Here is a 27,375-nt window from a genome sequence, read left to right on the forward strand (position 1 = left end):
CCCCCGCCTCCCCGAATATGAACCCCCAATTCCGCAGCCTCCCCACCAGCGAAAGAGTGGCACATTCTATCTAGTTCCTCCCCTTTTGTAACTCTCTGATTCGTCTTTGCCCCTCCACGCAGTTAGCGTTGGCCGGGAGTTCTCCTCCTGGCTTCCTGCGCCGGAAGAGTCCGAGGCTCATCTTTTCCCGTTCCCCGGTCCCCTTTAGGCTCAGTCGCAGCCGGGCGGTGGGAAAGGGAGCTTTTCTTTTGACGCGAGCCGCGAGCCGTGGTTGTGACACGGAGATCCCGAGGCGCCGTGGAGCGCTGGGTAGTGTCTCTCTTCGATCGCAGCAGGCAAAAGTAAAACTGGGGGTCTTTTTAACGGAAAGGTGACGCACGCACCCATGAGCCCTTCAGCCGGCAGGACCGTAAAAGGGACGGCAGGCAACACACCGAGGGGCTTCAAATTCGTGTGCCAGACGCGCTGCGGGGGCTGCCCCTTCTTACCGATCCAGCACGACCAAAACGAGCAGCGCTCAGCTTCAGCCCGCTGTAGTCATGGCCTGTACGCCAAGCAGCGCTTTGGCAAAGGTGTTAGAAGCGGACTCCATTGTCGGTCTCGGTAAATATATTCCGATCGAACGAACCGCGCCATTCCTTTGCTTCCCGGCATGCTTTCCCGCCGCATGGCCTTGCAATCATGTGAAACGGATACTCGTATGTTGACGTGGGTCGAGCCGCAAGGCGCGCGGTTTCCTGATTTGCACGTCGGCTCAAACCCGCGGCCAATTTCGCATGGAGCGTGCGGGGAAGTCTTCGTTTAGGGATGGGCCAAACGGCGACTCTCCAGCTGTCCATGGACTACAATTCCCACGAGCAAGATGCTGGCAGGTGTCATGGGAATTGTAGTCCGTGGACATCTGGAGAGCCGCCGTTTGGCCACCCCCAGCCACCTCCTCAGGTGCCCTGAGAGCCGCGGCTCGGCTCAGTGATGCCCAATGGCTTTCCAGACCCACAGGAGAAGTTGGCTGGGTCCGACGGGACTCCCTGCGTTCCTGGCCCGCGTTTTCAGGGGCATCATACAATATTTCAGAAGCACTTCTTTTTCCTTGTGAAAAGTGTGTGTGTGTGTGTGGCGCAGAGTTGGTCGTTCGCCTGGATACGGAGAACAGTCTCCTCTCTCTCTCTCTCTCTCTCTCTCTCTCTCGTGTGGGGGCGTGGAGCCTGCTTCTGGAACCGGACTTTTCAGTCTCGCAGAAGCAAAATATTTGTTCAGGGACTCCCAGGCTGCTCCATCGATAACCACCAACCAAGCGGCCCTGCTTTCTGCCGGTAACTCTGTGTTATCCCCACCACTTAACCCTGCAGCTTGGGGTCGTCACGTAGTCACTTCGAAACGAGCCCTTGGAGCCAGAGGACCGCGGATTCTGCTTTTGCCATCTAGTAGCAAGGGCGGAACTGACTTCAGTCTTCCATGGCCACCGCTAACAAATCTACGTAGTCAAGGTTTCTTAAGACGCGAATAAGCTATTTTATGTGATCTAGCATATGCGCCTTTGCATGAAAATATAGCAAGCGCCTTCTTGGATCAGCCCCCAATCGACAATATCCCTTCTTTGCAAGAATCGGAGTCTCAGCGGTTGGAGACAGGGCCGTGTTCCAGCGGGGGACCCCGGCCTCGCTCCTTCGCCCTTAGTAGTGGACTGGAGAAGCGCGGTTGCCGCAGTCCTGCAGCAGAGGTCAGCTTCTCCGGTCTCCGCCATCTATCTGCCCGAGGAGGTAGAAGAAAACCGGACGGTTTCTTTGAACAAAGTGGCTCTTAGACGCTTTTTGAGAGAAATAACAGCGTTTTTTTTTAAAAGATGTTAAGTGCGGATCAGTTACTTTTACATTCCTTATAGTCCCAGATAGTGTAGTGCTCGGCTTCTGCTTCCTTATCTGAACGTGGTGCCACTGTCCAATGTGGCCATAAGATGGCAGTACCGTCCAAGATTGGAGCAGGGCTGAGGCAACGACTCCAGCAGCCAAGGCAAGAATGTTTCCCGAGTCCCTGGCATGACCCAAATATTGAGCAGCCACTTTCTAGGCAAGGCCAGTCAACATGGCTTTGCATTTCATTTGGACTTATGCAGAGCCCCGGTCTCTTGTATGTGCAAATATATAGGGAAGTATTTAACTCAGACTAGCAAAGTTGAAAAAGTCTGCTGCTTGAGATGCCTGTAGAGGCTTTCTTTCAGGGTAACTGCAGCTGCATATCCCAGGCTCTACTCTGTCTGCTTGCAAGGAACTCAGGCTGACATAGATAGGGGTAGCTCATAGGACAACACTAAGCTCACCTCAGGTATTTTTAGTAGGCTGGAAAAAATAATAGGAAGGTAACAACTTTGTGCTCCTGAGTTTCCTAATCAGTAAAGTGCCTGAGGTGAACAATTCAGATGGGGAAAGGGGTTCCTCCCTGAGCTAACAAGACAAGACTTCATTAAATAGCTGTAACTGCAACTTCCCTCTAATGCTACCTCAACATTAGCTCCTCTGGAGGTCAATCCACATGGTAATAATTCTGGGACAAACTTCTAGGCTGCACCTAGGAGTCGACAGACCTGAAATATGCCTTTTAAATCAGTGGTCCCCAACCTGCGGGCCGCGGCCCGGCGCCGGGCCGCAAAGGGCATGGCGCCGGGCCGCGGCTCCCTCTCCCCCCCCCCACCGCAGTAAAAAACTTCCCAGGCCGCAAGCTTGCGGCCCGGGAAACTTCTTACTGCGGGAGGGCGGGGAGAGGGAATCAGGGCCGGCCGCGCGGGTGCGGTCCGATTCGCGGGCGCGGGCGCGGCCCGGAGTGTGGGCGTGGCCCGCGCGGGCGCGGTCCCCGCGGGCGCGGCCCAATGCCCTGCCGGTCCCCAGCCTAATAAAGGTTGGGGACCACTGATTTAAACCACTGCATCTAACAAATTAGCTGGAGAGAACACAACCATCAAACTTCCTGTCACTGTGTTCTACATTGTTTTTTTGGACAGCCCTCATCTCCTCAGCTGGGAGTGGGAGTCTTTCGTGAGCTTTGCTCTCGCCTTAGTCTTGTTCCCTCACACTCCTCTGTTTGCCAGGAAGATGTTGAATGTGGTTGGCATTTCCTTACAGTTCAAAAGTCCCTTAAAGCTCTAGAGCAGGGGTAGTCAAACTGCGGCCCAGGGGCTCCTGGGAATTGTAGTCCATGGACATCTGGAGGGCTGCAGTTTGACTACCCCTGCTCTAGACATACTGGACATTAGATGTCCTGGGTACTATGGAGTGTGATGTTTCTTAATGGGCTGGTTTCAAGTATGCCTTTAAATATGATCGTTCAAGCTTCAGGAACTTGGATTCCTGGGGCTGTTGTGTGTGAGTCTACTTTACAGGCTGCCTCATCTGGTTTAACCCAGAGAACTGTGTCTGTTTTACTGTATTCCACAACTCATTGTTGAAAGCGGTTTATATTTACTGCTAACACGGAAACCTGAAATAGCAAAGGATTTTTTAGCAGTTTTCCCAGTGCGGAGCCATATAGCAATGTGCTACCATTGTGCTGTATGCCTGTGGGCTTCTATGTTAATTTTGTTTTTAGCAAGAGCACATTATGAAGCTGTCTGCCCTTATTTTATAACATTCTGCCTATTATCCTAAGTAGGGAAGCCTGTTTCAGCTGCGTTATGGTTGCATAATATTTTCTTCCAAGCATAGCAGCATAGAGTTATATTTAGCCTTAGCCTGTGTCCCCCAAGTGATGTCAGTACACAGGTTTTAATGGCTCAATTGGATCCAGTCCAGTAATACTTGATCAGGCACAGCTAAGCGTCTGGACATAGCAATTAAATCATTACAGAAAACTAATCCAACTTGCAGATACTTTTGAGGTGGTGAAAAAAGTGGGCATGAATCGACAGCAGGCAGTTTTCTAGGAGCTGCCACAGCCCAGGAAGCTTAGGACGCAGCAAAGGGAATTGGGATAGGAACATCTCGTCGCATCCTGCAGCTGTTAAGGCATGACAGCGAGCCCTTTCTTTAAAATACACAATAGTCAGAAATAAGGGTTGTCTTTGTCACCATAGACTCTCTCCTAATCAGCTTTTAAACCTAAGAACATTATTTGTTGCTATACTGTTCAAGACCAACAGGGCAACCCCCTTCAAGTTTCCCTTCTGACAGATTTTTATCACCTTTACAGAGATGTAGGTGAAATGCTAGAAAGTGACACTACAAGAGAAAAACACCTGAAGGCACATATGCAGCACAGGAGCCCTGATCACATCTCCTTTCTTTTCCTGTACGTTTATGTACAGAGCTACTATGGTTGGATGCTTAATGCACCTGACAAAGGTGACTTTAAAAGGCTGAAGTTTTTAGCCTCAAAGATACTACTGGACTTATACCCAAGAAATGCTGCAGTTATTGTTTCAGGTACCCCTACCATCAGTGAATATGCAGGGCCAACCTTTCCCCCATCAATAATATTAAATATGAGACTGAAAAAACAGCCTCTTCCTTTGAAAAGAATACTTTGTATGGAATTGGACAGCACTTTCAGGAATGCCCCTTGCTTAGAGGACACAGCTACAATAGAGGTCAGGGCCTATGTACACACAGGGGGTGCACGAATGATTCTCTAAGTGAAAGGTTAAACTTTTCACTATCAGAATTCTCTTTGGGGCCAGTTCCTTCTCCATTACTTTGCATCTGTAAATCCTCTTGCTCATATACTTTCTTACTAGAAGCCAATTTAAAGAACATATATGTACACCTAAGAAAATTCCTATCCATGTAAATTAACCAGTTTTAGCTAGCTCTGAGCTCATTAGAAAAGCAGTTCTTGGCCCTAAAAGATATTCTTTGTGTACTTGTCTCTTACACCATGGAAATGATGGTTCTACACCGTCAGCCTTTTGTGAGTTGATATGTATGTGCTTTAGTCATATAGCTTAGTGGCTCTCAGTAGCAGGTTAACAGTTCTTGGAAAAGAGCAAACAACTATGGTCCCACCAAGTGTGAGGTTAGACTGAAAAGTTGTGTTACAGGAGCACTGCAAAGCACCAACCCAGCTGCCCCCCTCTGCTAGTAGTTAAAAGAAGAAATATCTTCACAAAACCCTCCCATCAATGAACAGCCATGAATCTGCAAAAGGATTAAGCCTTGGCTCACTGGAATTAAGCTTACTCTCATTTAACCCTAAAGATGTTCTCCTGGTTGGGCCCTGCTGATCCTAAACCTGGCTCAGCTTACCTGATAGGCCATCAGGTTCTAGGCAGCAGTCACCATCTGATCATATGAAAAAACCAGACCATGGTGCAAATAAATGTTCCAAGATTTCACTTCCCGGGCATGCTCACTTAAATATAGTACTATGCCCTGATTTAGAGATCTCCAATCTAACAGCTGGTAACTGCAAGTATTTTCCCCAACAGTAGCAGCTACTGACACACACCAGTGGGATGACAGTATCCTGGATCAGAATGTTGGCTAGTGGCCAATAATGTGTCATTTCCCCCCCCCCCTGCATTCTTTTGGAAAGCCATGTGGATTTCAGAGAGAGCCCAGCAGATTCCAAAGGACAGCCTGTTTCAAGCCTCCCCAAAGCTGCAAATAGGATCAAATGTACCCAACAAAGGCTGGTAAACGTACCCAACTTCTATCTGCCAGAACTGGGCAAAGGCATTGCACGAAAGAGAGCAAAGATGTATGGAGCGTAGTCTTCTGCATGCCCCTCAGCAAGTAGCGGAGAGACACACAAACAAAAAACAAACCTGGATATTTCAGGTTTCATTATTTAATTTAGTTTTCTTGGAAAAAAGACAGTAAGGCAAAAAAACCCCAAAAATAGAATTGCATGGATTCTCTCTTTTTAAAGCCTGTGGTAAACCTATCCAAGGGAGTATCAACCTTCACCAGCTGCAAAGAACAGGCTTTAAACGGGGACCAAGCAGCAAATAATGCAGAGATCCCACCCAAAGCCCCTTCTTTCCCAGTCAGCAGCATCACCCTTTGCTGCTGGGAAGGCAGGGCTCATGGCCTCATTTCTCCCAGTCAGTAAGATGACTCCATCTCACCGGCAAAGAGCCCTGGGCAGAACCATCATCACCCTTCTCAGTGGCTGAAGTTCAATCAATAAACAGAAAGAAAATAAAAAGGAGAAACACACAGAAGGAAGGCACCTCATTGCTGATCCTTAGCCAAGGGTTAGGGGCTGCCTTCACACTCCCCTCCAAATGTAAGTCTGGCTGGGGCAACCTCTGTGCCCTTACCCACCTCTACACATGGTGGCAGCACCCTTTCAACCTTAGGATCCAGCTTTGGCAGATGTGACCAGAGCTGTCCAAGACCAGCTGGGAATTCCCACAATGTTCTTATTTTTTTCAACTGTACTGAGGGACATCTGCTTTATGTCTACACAACTTTATGACTGATGCCACTATGCTTCGGCTTCCACATCAGATGGCATTTTTTAAAAAGAGGCAAGGGACGTAACTGTCCATAGTCACACTTTCTGCATCTCCCTCAGTCTGGGGACAGTGGAAGGATACCAAGCAGGGCACATATTACAAAATTGGAGAGAAACCAGGGGGTGGGGGGTGATCAAAACAAAAATTAGATCTCTCTTTTTCTCTACATATATATAATATACATATAAACAGGTGTGCATTAAGCAAGAGGTTGCCAGGGGCTTTAGGCAGAGGGAATCTTGAATCGTAGTGTCCCAGCAGAGTGCATGTGGGGAATATACCGGGGTCTTGAGTGGTGTGGGGTTGAGAAGAACAGTTACGTTTATTTTCCTGCCACTGTGCAAACGTCCGAATGAGCCTCAAAGGAGGGTGCCATTGGGACCAGAGCTAGCCTCATTCCCCATCCCAGTTTCTAGTAGCTGCTTTGCTCCCAGAGTGGACTGAAAGATGATAGCTCTTGGAAAGACACCCAGTTCTTCAGAGTTCTCACTTGTGACACCTTGCCTTAGGACAGGCTATCTAACAGACGGGTGGAAGAAAAAGAACAACCCTTACGGCAGAACTACAGGAAGTCCTTACATCTCCTCACCCCAATCCCTTGGAGCATACATTCATGGTCTTGCCTACATGCTACTGAACTGTCCCTATCCGAAGGTAGAAAAGGGGGGCAAACTGTATACAGCACCATGTTGTTCCCCTCTTCCTCCCCAAACGTGCACGGCTGTGAGCACAGCAGAAGGGAAACCGAGGGTGCAGTCCTCAACTCAGATAGGTCCCTGGCCCTCCAGGGATCCAGAGACCAGCTTCAATCAGCTAAGGCAACCCAGCCAATCACCACTGCTGGATTCTGCTTTGGGTGATTGATTCAAAACAAGTGATTGGTTAAGACAGACAGATTTGGTGAGGAAAGCACTAGGCAGGAAGTCACATGATCAGCTGCTCCCTTCCATCTTCCTTCTGCTACCCATTTTTCCTCCTCTTCTCAATAGTCCAGCTGCTTCCAGCTCAGAAGATATCAGGGCACATACTCCAATCCTGCTTCTCTTTGCTCTCCCAGTAGCCCCCCTTGTATACGTGGGCCACCTCCTTGGTGTCTGGATCTTTCTTCCGCTCAAACCACAGTGCCTTATAAGGGTCATAAGGAGTTCCTGCAAATAGAAGGTAGTAGAGGGGATGAGCATAATGAGGATTTTCATTAACATTATCAATGTGGTCCTATGTAAGAGGACAGCTACAGACAATGTGCTTTGCCTGCAGAAGACACCAGAATCAAACCCTCTAGTTCAAGCAATCTCGTGGAACATGAGCTCAGGGACAGTAGACAATACAGGAGTAGCCAGTCTATTGATCTGACAGCATGGCACCTTTGCATACTGGCATTTTACTACAGGAGAATTTCTCTTACCATCCTCTGTGGCCTTCATGGCCTCAGCTTCACGTCTTTTGCGAGAGATGCGCTGCTTCTCTTCAAGGCGTTGCTTTTCTGCATTGGCCTCATCCCAGCGCCCATTCTCCATGAGTCGCTGGTCAGGCCGAAGCCTGCTGTCCGTGGGAGCAGTACCATTTTCTAGAGCATTAAGCGTCAAAGCCAGCTCTGAGAAATAGTACATGTTCTCAGCATTCTTCCTGAATAAGAAAAAGAGGGAGAAGAGATCAGACAGCAGCAAATCTCTCACAAGCAGCCAGTTCAAATTCTAAAACAGGAAATTGGCATAACTTTGCTTTTATGGCAGTAATTGGGGGAGGCTGGAATTATGCAAATTCTGGCCCTTGGGAGTCAGAACTATTGATGGTTGTCTATACCCTATGATAACACAGAAATGTGTACCTTGAGAATCTTAGTTGTCATTTAAAAATAAAGCCAATTTGTGCCTTTTGCAGCTGTGAAAGTATTTCTACAAAAGGCAGCATCTGCAACCCACTTGGGGAAGCCAAGCTACCTTCCTTACTCACGGGAGTGGGTTCCTCTTCCATAGCATGACCCTGCTATCCTCTGCTTCATGTGTTCTCTGCCGGTTTTCACTGCCATTTTCCATACTAGTTGTGATCACCCTGAAACAGTCCATCTTCTCATCCCAAGTGCCTAGTAACACAAAGTGCACTTTCCCCAAGGAATCTAGTACCTCTCCAGTGACCTGGAACAGGAGATATTAAAGTAGGTCATTGAGAACACTCCTCATGATACTCTTTTCACCAAGATTATTGATAAACCCTAGAAAGACCATGTTTCAACCTTCCCCAGGTTAACCCAGAAGCTGAAGTGCATCCATCTCCATTCAAGTGCTGCTCTGTCTAACAGACAGAGCGCCAAATGCAAGCAGTCTCCCAGCACGGGAAACATGTTCAAAGAACGCTCTGCAAAAGCTCTACTGGGAAGGTCACTGCTGCATATGTGTCCCCTCCAATTACATTTGAGACTCCTCTTGCAATCAAACAGTGATCAGCCCTTTCCCCTTTATGGCACAACCAGAGGAACAAGTAAAATACATGGCCTCTTACCTTCCTGGCCACATCTCTTGAGAAGTAGCTATAAGGAACAAACTTGAGAATACACTTTTCATTGGTCTTGTGATTCAGAATTTCGATCTCGCCAGACTGGAGGGAAGAAGTTGTGAGAGCACAGTTAAATAGGCACACTACCATATGTGCAACACAGTACAATGTTGCTCAGTTGCTGACTATAACAGCAGATTTTAAAGTGGATTTCAGAGTTCCTGGCTCTCATCTCTTCTAAATACTTACTTTCCTATGTGCCCAGGTTTTTACCCCTCCCCCCCCCCCACACACACATTTTTTACTCACCTGGTCGATCCATAATTTGCCCACTATGATGTTGTGTACTGTAGTGGTGACCTTTTTCCATGTGTAGTGATTGCCAGTTGCATGGAAGATACAGTGGATGGTACCTGGAAATAGGAAGGCAGTGTTCAGGACAGCTCTCTACTGATGAAGACAGCCATTACTAGATTGTGGTATAATAATAAACAACAACAACTTAATTTTTTTAACTTGCCCTTCCCTGGTCAGCTCAGAGCAGATGACAACAGGTTTTAAAAATAGTAAATACAAATTTACATACAAACAATATAGAACATTCAATTAAATTTAGGTTATAAAAATGTTTTCAAAAAGTCACTTCCCCTTTGAGTAAACTAATTTTCTAAGGTGTTAGACAGTGACAGATGTTTTTTTTTCTTTGCATGGATGGACTTTCAGGTAGGGAGGCCAGTATCCATTTGATCTTTAATACCCCAAATCCATTGAGACATGAATATCTGGCTTCATTTTGGAAAACTTGCATTAAAATCCAGACTCAGCTAATGATTTAACCCATTATTTTGCTTCCAGAGAAGCACCCATTTTATGCTTGTGAAGACTCTGAAGAAGACCTCTATTCCAGAAGCAGGTGCTGAAAGGATGACTTCCCTAGACAATCATGCCACATGGATAAAAGACAAAGGTTTGGTGATACAGACAGAAGAGCTAACTATCTTCCCAGATGACTAGGAACAGACCACCAAGATCTAGTCTAAGGGGGAGGGGAATCACTGATTGAACTCGGCTTGCCAAATGGCTGCATTAGTTGAACATCCTCCTACAGCATCCCACAATAGCATTCAAAGGCAAAGTCTCACCAAGTGGCATGATGGAGAGGTATTTGCCACGGAACTTGCTGGTGATTTTAATTTCCTGCCGAAGGGTCCAGCCATGCTTGGATTCAGCATGATGGGCAGCAGCTGGGGGGTGGTGGCTCACCTAGAAGACAGAAGGAAGCTGAAGAAAGGAGACATCCAGTTCCAGCCATAAAGCCCCCAAGGGATATGCAGAGATCCCAAATATGCTGTAAGCATGCTCAGCTTGGAAGAGCGTTCTATCCAAATCAATGAAGCTTAAAGGTATTTAAAAATTGAACCAACAGAGCTACCCAAAATTTTACTTTAGGTTCAAAAAGAATGCACTCTGCTCTTCACCTGCTCACAGAGAGAACGGTAGCCATTCTCTTCCAGCCGGTCTAGCTCAAATGTCTCTCCTAAGAGGGGGTTGAATGGCTTGCTAGTGCGGAAGACAGTGGTGGAGTAAGATGATACAGTAAAAGCAGCCACATAACAGAGTTGCTCCAGGGAACTCTCACACTTGGCTGCCCGGTCCAACAGTTCATGATATTCCAGGTCCTCTGTGAGGCGCTGCAGCATGGATAAGGGCTCATTGAAGTTAACCTAGAGGCAGAAGCAGCAAGTTAAGGCCAGAAGATATCTCCAGGACAAATCATGTTGACATGGGGTTAGCTGTGCTGTGAATTTATTTTAACTCTCATACCACAGAGCTTCCTGAAGCATGGATTAGCTTGACAATTCTCTTTGGGGGGTAAGAGAGAGGCTGGCTTCCTGGTCTTCTCTCCCATAGAACATGAAGCCCCAGAACATGCTAGTGATGCTATAATGAAGGGGACTCACTGGCATGGGGATCTTGGAGAGTTCCTTGCCAATGCAGTTCTTCATGATGCTCCACAAATTGAGACTATAATTTGGTTTATAGGGAATTCGGGTTCTCTTCTCCTTCTTGGTGTCCTCCAGCTGGTGTTTATACTTGAAAATAAATAAAAGACCAGTCAAGCTGGGGGGGGGGGTGCAGCTGATCATCATGTCTTGCAGTCTCCTGGTTTCTACTTAACTTTGCTCAAGATTTAACTGTTTTTCTCCTCTTCATCACCCTCACCTATAATGCAGTAAGTGGTGCACAGAATCATTAATTTTCAGTGCATTAAGATTTATACATATCCATGGAGGACAATAAATAAATACAGTTAGTCCTATGGGATACATATCTGTTCTTCTGATCAAGCCTGGTAGAATCACTTTCTGTGGAAAGCAAACCAAAATGTTGCTGTGGTCAAGGACCATGTGTCTCTATTATGCCTACATCTCCTGCATGGAGAGAGAACACCCCTCTCCTCCTTTTCACGAAGCCCCCTTAAGGTATTCCCTCTGGTCAGGGCTGTGTCTTACAGAAAAGACAAGAGAGTTGTTTTCCCTGACCCACAATAGTGCCCTTGATTTCCCACCCTCCATGCAGACACAGTCTCTTCTAAGAGGCAAGAGAGCTGTACTTCAAGCTACTAAAACCCTGACATTGCTTCAGAAGCTTTAAAATGCACTCCTGTTTTCATTTCCTCATTCTCTCTAAGGTATCTCAAGATCATCTAAAGAAAAGTCCAATGGTCCATTCCCATCCCTCCGATCAAAGATGAGGGCTACCTGCTCGTCGAGACTGATGTCGCTGCTAGCACCACTGATGTTGCTACCAGTTCGTCTGAAAGGATTAGAGACACAGCATGAGACACTGGAAACGGAAACCAGATTCTCCAAGTAAGGTAACTGTGCTCAGGGAAGAAACAGTTCAGAAAATAATGCTATGCCCCCCTCTGCCCCCCCCCCCCAAATTAAGGTCTGATTGGCAGCCTTTTTTGCCTGAGGACAACTTAAAGAATCAGGAGGTTTGCCATACCTCCCAACATTTTTTCACTCTCTTTACTATTTTCACCTTCTGCAGAGACAGAAAACCAAAACACGCCAGGTCATTGCCAGCAGCGTCCCACACATCCTCTCCCCTCCGGACAGCCTTTAAGTTCTAAGTGTGAGACTGTTGCCTAGCAACATCCAGAGAGACTTTCCTTCCCCACTCCTCATTCCAGACCGTGTACTGAGTTAGAGAAAGACTGAGACCAGATGAGGAGGGAAAGCATACACAGAAGACACCACCACTCACTGCGGCCCTTATGGATTCAGTCCCTGGGCAGCAAGACAGCTCTCGGCAGGCATATTTACAGGATATGTATGCTCAACAGGGAAAAGGGGATCAAGAAATCCTATCTCCTCCAAGCAAAGCCTCAGCCAGCCTAATGGGAGGGAAGGGTAGCTCACTTGCTTTCTTGTTCATAGCCTAGGAAAATCAGGAGTTAGCCCTAGCACTGAGAAAGACTCCTGCCTGAGATTCTAGAGGGGAACTGCCCGCCAGAAACCACACTTGGCTAGATGGACTAATGGACTGACTCCATGTAAGGTAGCTTCATACTGTCAAATAACTCCATTGTGCTTTCCCCTTTTCTTTCACTGCACCCTCAAGTCATCTCCTCTTCCTCTCTGGAGGCCAGAACACAATTGGGAAGGAGCTTATGATAGGCAATCTGCTCAGTTATTTGAGATTTTGCCCGGAACTTGCCTGTCAATAAACAGTCTCTAGTCTATGACACAGGGATGATGCATTCTAAGTGCCAAAACCCAGGGCTGCAGAGTTCTTGTGGACTTTCAGGAAACACTCACTTGTGGCCCATGCTTTCAGGCATCATGATGTTCTCAGGAGCATCAAAGAATTCATTGTCATCATCTTCATCACTCAGATCCCCTTTAGATGGGAAACATCGATCTGCAAGAGTAACAGGTTGACATTGTCTTCCCTGGTTTTGATTATTTAGGACACTCTGGGATCTTTCAGGAGGGTTTTTATTTGGGGGGGGGGGTGGGCAGTAAAAAAAACCAAGAGAAAGAGAGTTCAAGAGAGGCGACTATCTCAATGGGGTGTAGCTCATGGAAGAGCCTCTGAATCCAAGGCCCCAAGTCCCTACCTTTAGTAGAATCCATGCTGCCAGAGGCATTGGCTGGTAGAACCGTAGCTCCACGAAAGGCTCTTTCTAGGTGGTTGTGCTGCTTGGCCAGCTGTTCCAACGTCTCCTCCAAACGGATGCGCTGATCACGTTCATACTGAAGAGATTTCTGCCACTTCTTGCTGTGGGTCTGGGCCAGCATTAGGAAGTCCCGACAAGCCTGAGTAGAACACCAAGAAGAGACAACATTCAACATTCAAACCCAGGTCAAGTTCCACCAATTCACTCCTTGCTGCGCCTGCTCTTTAGGTCTCTGCAATCTCCAGGATCAGCAGTGCCCTCTTGCGGCCTAAGGGGAATTGCTGGGAAATATGACAGATGGGCCATTATTCACCCCCCCTCAAGATCCAATGAGCATGCAGCACCAGCCTCACCCTCAGAGAAAACACCACTGTGCACACTCATTGAACACAGATGACCACAGAAACACAGTAAGAACTTTGTTGCTATTTTAAGTCAAAATATTTCACAATCCAGGCTGATCTATTTTTGCAAGTCTCCCTGCTATTGCAGTGGTTACCAAGTGGTCTCATAAGTTACATTCAAGCTCCTGTCAGAATCAACAGAAATTGCTTTTAATGTTACCCTTAGCTAGTTTGTTTATCTTAAATGGAAAACAAAGCAAACAACAGACGGGACCTAGACTAACCACAAATAGCACTGGGAGCAGGGAAGGCAAAGGTACAGGGTAAAGTGTACATTTATTTCAACTTCTGACTAGATGCTGCTCCTAGACTCCATATTTTAGTAGACACACCATTTTTAGCTATTGCTAGGAAAAAGGGGATCTGGAAATCCGGCTATCTGAAAAATGTGCTAGATAGTTGGCAGTGATGTTTCAAGACACAGATTCGATATGTTTTAGAAATTAAAAGATTAGGGGTTTCAGATGAGACTAGTCATTTATTCTTGAATATATACCAAAAGTTATCACCTTTTAAACTTTCCTTTTGAGATCACCCTGAAACTTCTGCATATCTCAATAGCAACCCTGGTTAACAAGAAGACTTCTGATCTATGGCTACCATTCCATTCCTTGAGGAACTGAGCATACTCTTAAGCCTTCTACAGTGTTATGATGTCACTACGATGTCATTCTATCTTCAAAGAACAGGCTTCCTCAGTAAAGGAGGCCTCTGGCTTAGGAGTCCAGATCGGATGTGCCAGTTACAGCTGTTCTCCAAATGCTTAGAGAATGATGGTGTTCATATGGTGGAGCAGAACAGGCTTTTGCCCCTTCTTAGGTAACTCAATTCTTTGTATTCTACTATGATGCTCTGATATATGTCAACATCAATGCAGAATCAGGATGTTAGAATGCTCCCCCCCCCCTTTCAAACATGTCTGAACACTTTGAATAAATCCTTTGTTTAACAATCACTTGTTTGTTTCTGGGTTGTACAATGCGCTGACCAAGATATAAAGCTGCCTCAGACAATTAACGATATAGAGCTTGACCTACAAAGTAGGCAACGAATCAGAATTAAGTGCACAAATCTCCTGAGAGTTGCATGCCTGAGAACCCCTACCCACCTGTAAAGAAAGGCATGAAATGGTGGCACTGCTCCAGCTAAGCTCTGGAATGAAATCTGGTTGACTTGATCTCAACTGTGTTCAAATCTTCCCAACACAGTTTTGAGAAGATCAAGCATGTGACTATAGTTTTGCTTAAAGATAAGTCACATGACCACATGAAACTACCTTATACTGAATTGGACCCTCAGTCCATAAAGCTCAAAATTCTCTTTCAGACTGGCAGCAGTTTTCCAGGGTCTCAGGAGGTCTTTCCCATCAGCTAACGCCTGAGCCTTTTAAAGCTAAAAATGCTGGAAATTGAACCTGGGGTCTTCTTCATGTCAAGCAAATGCTCTACTACTGACCTACAGCTCTTCCCCAATCCTACCTATTTACCTTTATTGAATGAAGCAGGATTCTCCATATAAATGGGCAACTCAATGCTTCCCTTAGATCTCTTCTGGGATTCTAATTCTTGTGGCTATCTTATTCTCTGAGCAAGATGTATTTACCCTCCACTCCATCTTAACTCCTGATGGACAAGTTTGATGACATGACAGCACACAATAGGACTGGAAACAAAACTGCAGTTCTAAATGTTGTGATGAAGGTCACCAGAACTCATCATTACCTAACGTTAGCGCAATTCTTCTAAAAGATGTTTCTCCATGGTGCTCCCTACAGCTGGTTCAGTGGCTAAGGGCTGGACACAGAACAGACAGATAATTCTAACCATGAAGCTCATCTTGAAGCAGTCACTTTTGTCTTCTTAACAGAGTAGTTGCCTGGGGACAAATAACCCCATTTGTTTGCCTTCCAGTTCCCTGAAGAAAGCGTAGGATTTGAATAAAATAATGAAATAATATTTCTGTGGAATTTTTTTTCTTCCTGCTTTTTCCCAGTCTACTGTTCTATTTTTGTTTAATTGGATTTCCATCCTGCCCTTTGCCTATGGTTTGGGACAGATGATCATATTTTTATATATATTTTCCCCCAGTGACTACAACAGACAAGGAAATATAAGGAGCTACAAGGGATTCAAATCAAATAGTGGTTTGTGTGCATCTTAAAAAAAAAAAAAACCCTAAATGTTTACATTTAACTTGCACATCTAATGCTCTAGGTAGCCTAGGAATTGAAAACATCTGTGAAACTAACTACCACCTAGTCCGAACACCTCTTCCCAAAAACAGAAATGTGGTAAAGCCAAAAGACCCAATCTAATTGTATTGGTAGCCCAAACCTCTGCCTCACAGAGCTGAGACCTATGCCCTGTAACTTTGTACTCTACATCAGCTGCAGAAGTCACAATGCTCTATAGCATATGTAGGAGTTTCCACTGGTCAGAGCATGCCTACAGCTGGGAAGGTCCAAAGTCAGCTTCTGCAGATTATACTTACATTGATCATGGCGTTGGAAGTGATGCGGAAGAGCGTGGCCCGCTCATTGACCTGCTTGATCTTCTCATTGCTCTCGGCAGGCAGCTTGAGGGTCTCCAGTTCACTGAGAGAGCGCTGCAATGCTGTTCCGTGCTTGGCAATCAGGTCGTTACAGGTGCTGAGATCCTCCACCTTACTGGAGAGAGTGCGCAGGGTATTCTGCAGTTCAGTCTTATCTGTCTGAGAAACTGATTCTTCATCCCCTGACTCATCTGTGAGGAGTAAACTACAGCTGTAATACATTCACAGGCCCATTTCTGAATTCAGCACATCCCCATATCCTTCTTTGAGCCCAGCAGGGAGATGTATCTTCACAGAATTATGACGTAAGATCCCACGATACATGATGACAGACTTTCAGCTATCTTAACCGAGACTGATGCCACTGAAACAGTCTGACATTTTAGTTCATCAGCTCATGTGAAGCAACAAATGGACTTCCTACCCTTCAACACAGAATTAAACTGTTAATGGAGATACTGCAGATGTTAAAAACATATCACCAGAAAAGACTATAAGAGATCATCAGCCACAGTGTTTCTTTCTAGCATTAGAGGTCCCCAATATGTAAAGTGGGATGAAAGCAACAGAGATGTACGGCAGAAAATTTTCAACAGAAAATTTTCCAGTGCTTTATTTTTCTGCAGAATATCTTCTATCTCTATATCCATTGTTTCTTCACAACAATGATTGGATGGCAGTACTGATACAATATGAGGTAAGCTTTGTAGTTTCTTAAAAACTTAAAAGTTTACAGGTGATCATACAAACTCTGCAACAGAATATATATCATGTTTTACTGATTTGTAAGGAGGGGTGGGGATGAAATTATAAATATACATAATAATCTAAATAAAAAATCAAATTATGAATGCCTCTGATTTGCTTTGCAGGTGAAACCACAGTAAAAAATTATCATGAGGCAGAAAGGCTATTGTAGCCCCAATCTTATATGGAATCAAAAAGTCATTCAAGGAATGAGGTGACCCAGTAGCCATAAGAAGAGAGACTTAAATTCAGTTGAAACACAAAACAGGATAAGTGCACATGCAATGTTGTATTTAAATATTAAAAGTAAACTTCGAATATCTCTCCTACATACAGCTTTGAATTTGTTTGAATGTAACCACACTTGATAGTCCCCTGATCAGATCTTTCAGTTCAAGTATTTGTTGCTATTGGGACATAAAATTAATGTGAGGTACCTTTAAAAAAATTATTGTGCTCTATTAGTGTGCTCTATTATTGTGCTCTATTAGACATTCAGTTTTTCAGAAACTTTTCCAATTCTAAATTATTCTAGAAAACACACCTCACTGGTGAGGAAATGCTACCAAGTGTTCTTTGCTTACCACTGTAGCAGCTGTTGGAAGCAACAGTTTGATTTGCTAGTTTGTTCACATTTCTCAATTCAACTAGAGCAGTGGTCCCCAACCCCCGAGCTGCAGCTGGTGCCAGGCCAAGAAGGCCTCAGCGCCGGGCCGCGGCTCCCCCCCGCCCCCCCCACAGCGAGAAGCTCGCCAAGCCGCAAGGAAATCGGCTGCCAAAGCGGCCGATTAGCTTGCGGCCCGGCAAGCTTCTTGCTTCAGGAGGGGGGGGGAGAGGGAGCCGCGGCCGCCCCTCCCAAAGCAAGAAGCTTGCTGGGCCGCAAGCTAATCGGCTGCTTTGGTGGCCGATTTGCTCGCGGCCTATGGGGAGGGGTGGGGAGAGGGAGCTGGGGCCACCGGCATGCTGCCGGCGGAAATGCGTGCGTGCAAACTTGCCATGCATGCGCATTTGCGTCTGGTGGGGGCACAAATGCGCACACGTTGCAGTTCTTCACACATGCACAGCCACGCATGCGTGTTTGCGCCCCCGCTGGATGCAACTGTGCATGCGCTGCAAGTCCGCGCATGTGCGGTTGCTCCAGGGCTGCCGCACGTGCGTGGGGCCCCGGGTTGCCATCTCCCCCCACCCCGTGGCAGCGGTCCGCAGCCACGGGAAGGTTGCGGACTGCTGAACTAGAGCACTGAGAGATTTCTTTGGAATTTCTTGAACTGGTTAAAGCTTAATTTCATGAAGTTTAACAGTTCCCTCCAGTAGTAAGCAGCAATGAATAAGATTCATGGATAATGGACTTTATTAAAAGGCCTATAAAATCATAAACACTGTGAAGAGTAATTTCTGAACCTGGCCACAGAGAATGGATCAAAAAATCCACTCTGCCAGGAAAAAAGGAAGATCTTTCTACAAACTAAAGGAAACTCCAGATTTGCCAAAATATCTGTAATCTTTCTTCCCCCCGCCAAAATAAACAAACAAACACAGAAAGAACATCTGTTCTCAAGTCTTTGAAAAGCTGGTTTCTATAAATGAAAGACTGGGAAGTAAACATTAGCAAGGTTAATGCAGCCCTGGAAAGGATCCTGCTCCCTCTCTCTTTGCCAGGTCCCCTAACGGAGGGTAGACTTGCTGGGACCAAGCTTGGCAGTGGCCACTGAGTACCTCACTTCCATGCAATCTGCACAATTCAGCCAGGTCCAGCAGCAGCCATTCTGTGGCCACCATATGATTTACTTGGACAAGCTGTGTGATTTGCCCAGGCCAGGTCACTTTATAACTTGGCTGGAACTGTTGGTGGCCACCACAACTTGCTACTATACAAATTGCAAAGGTTGCGAGGCAGAGTCTAGATCACCAAGCAACTCACTACCATGCACTTCACCTGGGACTCAAAGCTGCCAGCAGGTAGCTTACATGGGCAGCTTGCTACCACACAACTCAGCTGGGCCCTGTGGCCACCATGCAATTCATGTGTGTGACTTGCCACAACACAATTTACATGATTTATTAAGCATGGAGGTGGCCACTACATAATTTAAGCAATTTGCCACTGTACAACTTAGCCTGACTTTTCCTGGGGTTATATTGCCAATGGAAGGCAGGAAAGAAGACGACTTAGGGAGGAGGGCTATTAAAGGTGGGCTAGTAGGTCAGTGGAAAGAGAAGGAAGCAGGAACAGAGCAGAAGCTATGGGGGCTCCCGAGGGGATACAGATGAAAGTGAAATCTTCCCATAAATCCTTGCAGGGCCCTTGTTTGTATAGAACTAATGTAATTCATATTCCCAAGATGTGATGAAAGCCACTGGATTAGATCACTTTTATGAAACAGCTGGACAAATTTAATTTTAAAATGGTCTCTTATCCTGGTGTTTTCTTAGCCTAACAGTGTACAAGATGGGGGTGGGGAAAGAGTTGGGAAAAGTGGCTGAAAATGTCATGAAGCTAAAATATAGCTAATATTTGCATCTTTGACAACTGAGGACTACTGGCCAGACAAAATGGATGTAACAGGTTGTGTTAGCCTCTGCTGTCGAATGACATTTTATTATCAGGACAATGAATGAAATTCTCCATTGTAAATGTGCCAAATGCCTCTCTTCGTATCTCCAGTCTTCAGAACAACATGTAAATGTAACCAACACTTCCAGCAATAACTATTGGAGCATTTTCTTCTAGGAGTGTACATTCAGTCTATCCAAAACAAAAAATACTTTATCGGTATTTTCTGAATATTTTTTCCAGCTAGATATAAATTGGAGTATTTATTCAGCTATCTGAAACAGCTGAATCAAAAAAATCCCAAAACTATTTGGGATGTTTTGGGGCTGTCAAACAGCTGAAGTTAAAAGGTGTTTAAAAGAACTCTAGTCCCTTTAAACATCTTCCTGGTGAACCAGTGGCTTGAAGAAGGCATTTAAAAAGATCTTGAGCCCTTCAAACATCTTCAGAGTGAATGTGCTGCTTGCAGAAGGCATTTAAAGGGACCACATTTACTTTAAATGCCTCTTTTCCCTTTCATTGAAAGCAATGGAGGATTTTTTTTTTTTTTTTGAGGAGAGGTCCCAGCAGCTATGCTGCAAATTTGCTGCCTCTGCCTCAAAATACAGTTCCCACAGAGCCCTGGATCAATTCTCCATTATACCCTAGGACTTTAATGGTTCCCACAGGGTATTATGGAGCCAAAAAAATCAGGAATCTTGAATATTTGCCAAATCTGAATACCATAACAGTGTTGAGATTTGGAAATATTAGCAAATATCGAAATACACCCAAACCTGGAAAATACCAGGTGTTTGTTTTTTGGTGGATCCTTATTTTCTGGTTTCCTTTCAACACAAACCAAAACTCTACCACACAGAAAGACAATTCAGAGAGGGATACGTCCAGAAAAGAAAGGTGGATAAGGATTATTCTTAAAGAACATGTTTCTAATACAAACTTCATGCACAAGTAGCATAATCTCGTAGGAAACCATGGTGTGCAAGAACTGAGGGCCCACAATCTCTCCAAACCCAAGGCTGAATTCCATATAGGGAAGGTCACTTGACACTGCCTGTCGGTGTTCAGTTTACCTAATCAAGTATACCAGCTACTGACAGACACTTGAGCTCAGCAGCCATCAGGTTTCAAAGTGTGGCTCAGTCGACTGAGTAGTATGAAGGGCAGCTTCAATATCGACTGTTAAAGTGTGTTTTTGGTCTCCACAGGGTTTGAAAAATCTGATGTTTAAAAAGCCAGCCCTTCTTTAGGAGCCTCATATTAAAGTACAAGGTCCCCAGGCTGCTTGTTGCCTTGGTATGACACACACACGATTCAGAGGACACTGAGCAATTTGAGTATCAGGCATTTGGCAGAAATCCTTGCCCCAAGGAGCTGGAACTGTAAATAGGATAGAACAGGACAAACTGGAAGACATGTTCACTCATATGAATGCTGTTGCATGCTTAGAATAGATGAGACTTTGTTATCCACAGGACTTTAACCCTATACATGTTTCAGGCACAGGGTTTCAAAGTGCTAGAGAAAGCCCCAGGCTTACAAATAGAAAGAGGGGGGAGGGGAGTGAGAGGAAGTGATGGAAGAAAACTCCACACCGGCTCTGGAAGGCCTCAGCTGCTCCCTACTTGTACTACCGTTATTAACAAACAGCGAACCTGCCAGTTCCAAGAGAATGAACATGAGAATAGACTGTGCTTCCAATGACCCATAGACACCCCCTCCTCCACACCTCAGTTTAAGACACATTGTCCCAACTTTACCTGATTCTGCCAGCATCTTCACCGCTTTGGCCTTGGCGAGCTCCAGGGCTGTAACCCAGCGCTGCCTCTCAACTTCTGAGCTGGCTTTCAAATGGTAGGTCTGTGCCCCTCCATTGGAAATGATAAAATTGCAGGAGTCCTCTACAGTAATATTAGCTGTGGCCAGGTTGATGGTACCACGGCAGGTGTGCCTCATCTCTGCCTTGGATCTATGAGCAGGGCATATAGGGGAAAAACCAAACAAGTAAAAGGTATTAGAAGTCTGATGTGAAAAGGACCATCAAACCATCCTATAGAACAGACAATCACACCCCCATGCTGTCTCCCCTTTCCTAGACAATACAAAAGGACAAGTCAACACCAACAAATCACTCCAACACTATGCAATCTGCTCTGAAAACAGACATGTTGAAGGTTCCAGAAAGTTCTTGTTGCCAACTCCAGACACAGAATCAGTATCATAGAACCAGATGGCTCCCAAGGAATCCTAGAAATCTTCCAAGGAATCCTAAGAATGAGATGTCATTCAAAAAGAAAGGTTTTAAGGTTTTGGAGCACTGGAAGATTGGCTGAAGCAACAAAACCATGTAAGTTTTCAGGAAACGTTCAGACTTCCAGTTAGTGGGGCTGGTAATAGCAGCATTTCTACAGCTCAGTAAAAGGAAGAGAGCCACTAACAGGCTTACTCTAGATCGCCCATATACAGAATGAATAATTCGGTAGGATAACTATGTCAGTCTGTTGGGTAGCACCTTTAAGATGAATACTTATGTCAGTGTAAGCTGTTGAGTCAGAGAGAACTCAGCTACCTACATGCACAGAAGTGTGCATCCGCAGGCTTGGTGAAATACCCAGTGGAGGGGGGATTATAAAAAGAGGCTGGTTGATCTCATTTTACCCTCCCCCCATATGTCTCTCTATCGGCCCTGTTCCTAAGCATTTAACCAGGCCGACAGATATACACTTGAATGCATCTGAGGAAGTGAGTTCTGACTCATGAAAGCTCACACTGAAAATAATTTTGTTAACTTTTAACATTCTATGTAACTAAAGGAGAGTCAATTTAATTCTTTAAGCTTAGGATAGTTTTGCTGAAACTGACCTGTGTTGTTGTTAGCATTTTAAAGCTTTTTGAACCTACTATTTACCTTTTGAAGATGAATAGAGACCACAAGCTTAGTTCTGTCTGTTTGGCTCCAAGCCAATGGAAGAGATAATACCTGAATTCAAGTTCAGAATCTTTCAAGACAAACAATTCACTGAGTGGCAACAACTATTCTTAGGCAGTCTCACACTACAGCCAGGAGATCACATGGCTGAATAATTTCCCTTATACAAAACTGCTCCACATGTGAAAAACTAGGGAGCTGAAAAGAGATTCTAGCACAGCATTCTGGCTGACATGTTATCTCTTTATGTGCATACTCCCGGGGCAGAGGGTGGTAAACAATCACACAAACTATATGTGCAGAATGAAATGGTACGGTTTCACTATGCAATGTATCAATGTATAGCTGTTTTGGTGTTGTTTTCTGCTGTCAAGTCACAGTTAGCATTTTCAGAACAGAAACAGAGCTAAGCAAACAAGGGCTATTGTAATACAAGAGTCAGATTTTAAAGCCTTTATCTGATGATGTGTGAATGCATACACATAAACTTATACCCGGGGGGAAAACTTTGCTTAAAGATGCCACTGAACTCAATTCTTGCTTTTTAAAGTATTTAAAGTATTAAAGAATACTAAATATTCAGCAGGCCAATTCTTTCTATTATAGGAATAGTTTTTGCTATTTTGCAAATACAGCCTTGATTGCTGCAGGAGCAAAAATCTCTCCTGTAGTCTAGCTTAAAAATGAAAATCAAAAGAGGCATTCTTGACTTCATGTCAATATTTCAGTATTGTCAAAAAAACTCAGGGCGAACAGTCCAGTCAAATGGTTGGTGTGCCAACCCGTCTTCATGAGCTTTAACAATCCTAGATTGTTCATGTGCACATGTACAAGACACATCTTCATATATGTGTGCATATAGGCACAGGAGCTTGCAAGGAACTCCACTGCTGACCAGAAGGCCTCCTCTATAGAACTCCTAAGTACAAGCACAACCTTTGTTCTAACCGATGAGGCAATCAAGATGCGGAGAGAAGGACCTCTGGACACGCATTTGCTTTTCTCAGCACTCCCTGAAGTCACTCTGTGGCTGGTGCCCTGCCAGGTTTGCACAGGCACCAAAAGCACATTAGCAAGTGGATACTTTCCACCTAACTCTGTGCCCACAAATCAACCTTCTGCCCCAAGCAGCACAAGACCCATGTTGTTTAGGCACTGACTTGGTGCAAGGAAGAACCATCTTCTTTCCAGTGCAAGGCTGAGTAACAATGCATGATCACCAAGGAACATGACCTGCTTCGAGCTACCACACAAGCACTATCAACATGCATCACTAGAGATGCCATTGGCAATTTGCTCCCTTGAAGTCTGGGAAGACAATTACTGAGCAGTCTGCTCTCCCAATGGACTGAGTCTACCTGAGAAATATAAGCCTGGATTACCAGCTATTCTTACCCTCTTGAGAGTCTTGTTACTTTATGAATAATACAGACTGTGCTTTAGGAACCCAGTTAATAGCAGCTACCTCTGCTTAATTATGGAATGACTTCCTGGAGTCAACTGACTACATTCCCTCATGCAAAAACGTCAAAGTCCATTGCTACATAGCCAGGAAAAATGCATAGGACCAAGGGCTTTCTGAGACACACCTTGGAATGAGGCACTAACAGAGCTGAATGTGTGGGAGAAAGAATAAGCACCTGAACTGTGCTTTGCAGACAGTGAGAAAAAAGAAAAGAGAATGTTCCCCAGCAAAGACAGCTACTGATGGAGACACAGATCCAGCAGCATCCAACAGGGTGCTAGAGAGCAAAAAGGGCTACAAGGGGGCTTGCTGTTTAGCATCCATTTTTATATTTACAGTAAGCATTAATTACTGTTGAGAACATGAAAACCTATACAATCACAGTATTTCCCCCACAGGATATAAATGTAGCTTATCTTCATTCAGGAAATTGCCATGGTGGCATCACAAATCACAGTGATCTACATACAACACACAGGTTCCAGTGTCCCTGACATATCCTCAAGATGGAGGGTCATGGGGTTGCTAGAGCCCTGTTCAAGGGGGCAGGCAACACTCATAAGGGAAGACTTACTCCATGACCTTCACACAGCATGCAGTACTTCAGGCCTGAACTGACTGTGTATTTAACTAAAAGATACATTCCATTGGTGATTTCAAGCCTATTAGAATTTTGTTTGTTTGTTTAAAGTAGACCTGGCTTCTAAAAAGGGGGAGCAAAAAATGCAGAACACTAAGAGTACTGTATATCTAGTCTGCAAATATGTTTACAATTGCTAAATTATTACAGTTTGCATCCAAGAAATCCTGGAAGCTGAAGCAACATGAAGACGCTACATATCCAGCAGAAAATTTGCAGTGCCGTCACAAAATCACAGACCCCCATGTTTTTAACCCCTCTGAAACTGGCTTAAATGTGTAGTGCAAAGATGACTGAAGAGAGACCCTGAGCATTTTGGAGAAAATGGCGATTCTGGGTAGAGGGGAAGATGAATGTGGTTACTTAGTAGACAAGCAGTTTACTGTTGACATAAGAAAATTAAAGCCATCGGCCTTACAGCCCTTTATAAAACTTAAAGTAGCAAAAACCGAAGCCAGCAAAGGGAAAAGAAAATAAATAACACTCCAATGAAAATATTATGCCATCACATATTCAAGTAGTTAGCATTACCTTCTTTATATTGAAAGACATTAGAACAATTTAACATAATCTCACAAACAAGACTGTTGGAAATACAGGAGCATAACTCTTGGCCTTTGGTCCTGAAGGCCATGTGTCATTTGTACTACAAAGTTATGTCTGCCTAGAGACAAGGGACAGATTTTTGCTTGCTTGTCCCTGCATGCCTTTAGGAATATTAAGCAGGATTTGTCATTCAAAGGCTCAGGCTGCAATCCTATGAATACTTATATGGAAATGAGACTCTTACTTTGGAGTTTACTTTAGAGCAGGCTTTCTCAGCCAGGGTTTCCTGACACCCTGGGGTTTCTTGATGGCTCTGGGTTTCCTCAATGGGTGGGAGTTAATTTATTTTTATACATATTTTAAAATAAATGTTAGACATTTATCAAGTGATATGACCATATATGTATGAGCCTCTTGTGGCGCAGGGTGGTAAGGGAGCAGAAATGCAGTCTGAAAGTTCTGCCCATGAGGCTGGGAGTTCAATCCCAGCAGCCGGCTCAAGGTTGACTCAGCCTTCCATCCTTCCGAGGTCGGTAAACGAGTACCCAGCTTGCTGGGGGGTAAACGGTAATGACTGGGGAAGGCACTGGCAAACCACCCCGTACTGAGTCTGCCATGAAAACGCTGGAGGGCGTCACCCCAAGGGTCAGACATGACCCAGTGCTTGCACAGGGGATACCTTTACTTTTATGACCATATATGGTCATGTCAATCCACCTTCCCAAATGGCCAATGATGGGCCTGGAGTAGGTAGGAAGGGGAGAGGTCCCAGGTGGGCGTGCACACAGCTATGCTTCCCAATCATTTTCAGCAGGATTGAGCCACTTCTGGGAATCCTCGAAATCTGAATGTTTCAGGGGTTTCTCAATGGTAAAAAAGTTGAAGAAAGGCTGCTTTAGAGTAAACATGGACAGCACTGGGTTGCAAGTATTCATGGCTTTCCAGAAGCAAGGACTGGCCTTTATAGGGCTGAACACTGTTCAAGCTTGAGGGAGGAAATATAAATCCATGTTGGTTGGCAGAGCTTAATATTTGTAATTTGAGATGTAACACATTGTAGAGCTCTGAAAACTGGAAAACATAAAGATGGAAGATCACCTACAGGGGCTCACTGGTGAGATACAAGCACCTGTGATGATGAGTAAGTCTCTGGACTGGAAGTCCACAATAATAAACACAACATCTGACTCACAATGCTTGATTTCAAAAATCTATTTTACATGGAAGAACAGCACCTAAATATACTTGGTGGTCCCAAATCAGCTTTAAGCAACTACAGGCCTTCCAGACTTTTAAAGGGCTAGAAATTAATATGATGGCACGGGGCAGAGAGAAGAGATGGAATCACGATGACAAACTCTATCCCCTATGCTCATCTGTTATAGAACCCATGCTTGTAAAGCTGCATATGTGTACATCTCTTTCTGTGCAATCAGAAACCCTGAAAAAGCAGGGCTCCTGATCACGTAGAAAGGAGAATATGTACACATACACACTTTATGCATATAATCTGATGAACATGTGTGGGTTGGGGAGCAGAGCTTTTTAGCATGAAACTACTCTCTTCTTCACATGCTTTCATTGCCAAAAGCTACAGATTACAGTTCAAGCATAGACAGGAGATTGAACCCATGCCTTCTATTCCAAGAATACTATGCTGGCCTTCAGCTTTGACTAGTTAGTACACAGGTTCCAAAGAAATTCTGTACAAAGCTTATTGTTGCTGTTACATTATGGATATTTAGTGCTAGTGGAAATATAGCTTTTCCAAGACTCAACATCCCTCAATTTTTGTAGGATCTATGACAACTGGTTTCATTTGGTACCTCTAATTCTACATACATTATATTCAGTTCCTAGGTCTTTTAAAACAAAACAATCAACAACTGTTTGATGACACCTCATAAGGTGTATCACATCCACAGGCCACCATTATTTTAAAAAGAGAGGTTCTAGTATAGCACACAGTACCACAAGCCCTTGGGTCCTGAGTGACATCAAGGTTAGCACTAAAATGTTTCTCTGCGTGGGACAATTGCTGCAACAGACATGTGACCTAGAAATGTTGAAGGTAATATGGAGGTTGATCTGATAATACTCAAGCAGTTTCTGTCGTGGCCAGGACGAGGTACAGAAGGAAAACAAAGCAATACAATAAAACGCAGGGGGTGGGGAGAAAGAAAATCCACGCGCAGAGAGAGAGAGAGAGGAGGGTGCAGTGAAGTTTTTAAAAAGTTTTGCGCCGCACGCTGCCAAAGGGAAACAGGAGTGTTAACTGTCCCGAAGAAGCGAAGGCCACAGCAAAGCAGCTATTTCTCAAGAGCCGCCACGTGGCAAGGAAGCACCCCGAGAAAGCTGCTGCTGGGGCGGCGGCTGTCCTGTGGCCTTCCTGCAAACAGCAGGGCAAGGG

The 27,375-nt window shown here is 44.9% G+C and overlaps 1 protein-coding gene and 1 long non-coding RNA gene across 3 annotated transcripts in view; one reads left to right on the forward strand and one right to left on the reverse strand.

The window, feature by feature from the left end:
• On the forward strand, nt 1–17,243 carry LOC143829721 (uncharacterized). Of its 2 annotated transcripts, XR_013228216.1 has the most exons (4): nt 1–603; nt 9,797–9,908; nt 11,634–14,353; nt 16,957–17,243. It is a non-coding gene; the product is annotated as an uncharacterized LOC143829721 (long non-coding RNA). The 2 variants fall into 2 exon arrangements; XR_013228215.1 differs by having other exon boundaries at nt 9,797–14,353.
• The window catches only part of OSBP (oxysterol binding protein), a 22,250-nt gene continuing 634 nt past the window's right edge, over nt 5,760–27,375 (reverse strand). Inside the window, exons 2-14 of the mRNA XM_077321045.1 lie at nt 21,146–21,354; nt 16,025–16,275; nt 13,071–13,269; nt 12,769–12,871; nt 11,704–11,758; nt 10,903–11,034; nt 10,420–10,665; nt 10,084–10,204; nt 9,251–9,354; nt 8,948–9,043; nt 8,402–8,583; nt 7,854–8,074; nt 5,760–7,596 (exon numbers count right to left, since the gene is read on the reverse strand). Coding sequence (XP_077177160.1) covers nt 7,454–7,596; nt 7,854–8,074; nt 8,402–8,583; nt 8,948–9,043; nt 9,251–9,354; nt 10,084–10,204; nt 10,420–10,665; nt 10,903–11,034; nt 11,704–11,758; nt 12,769–12,871; nt 13,071–13,269; nt 16,025–16,275; nt 21,146–21,354 — 2,062 coding nt within the window. The 3' untranslated portion in view covers nt 5,760–7,453. The remainder of the gene's footprint in view (nt 7,597–7,853; nt 8,075–8,401; nt 8,584–8,947; nt 9,044–9,250; nt 9,355–10,083; nt 10,205–10,419; nt 10,666–10,902; nt 11,035–11,703; nt 11,759–12,768; nt 12,872–13,070; nt 13,270–16,024; nt 16,276–21,145; nt 21,355–27,375) is intronic.

This window comes from Paroedura picta, chromosome 2, assembly GCF_049243985.1.
Source record: "Paroedura picta isolate Pp20150507F chromosome 2, Ppicta_v3.0, whole genome shotgun sequence".
NCBI classification, from domain to species: domain Eukaryota; kingdom Metazoa; phylum Chordata; class Lepidosauria; order Squamata; family Gekkonidae; genus Paroedura; species Paroedura picta.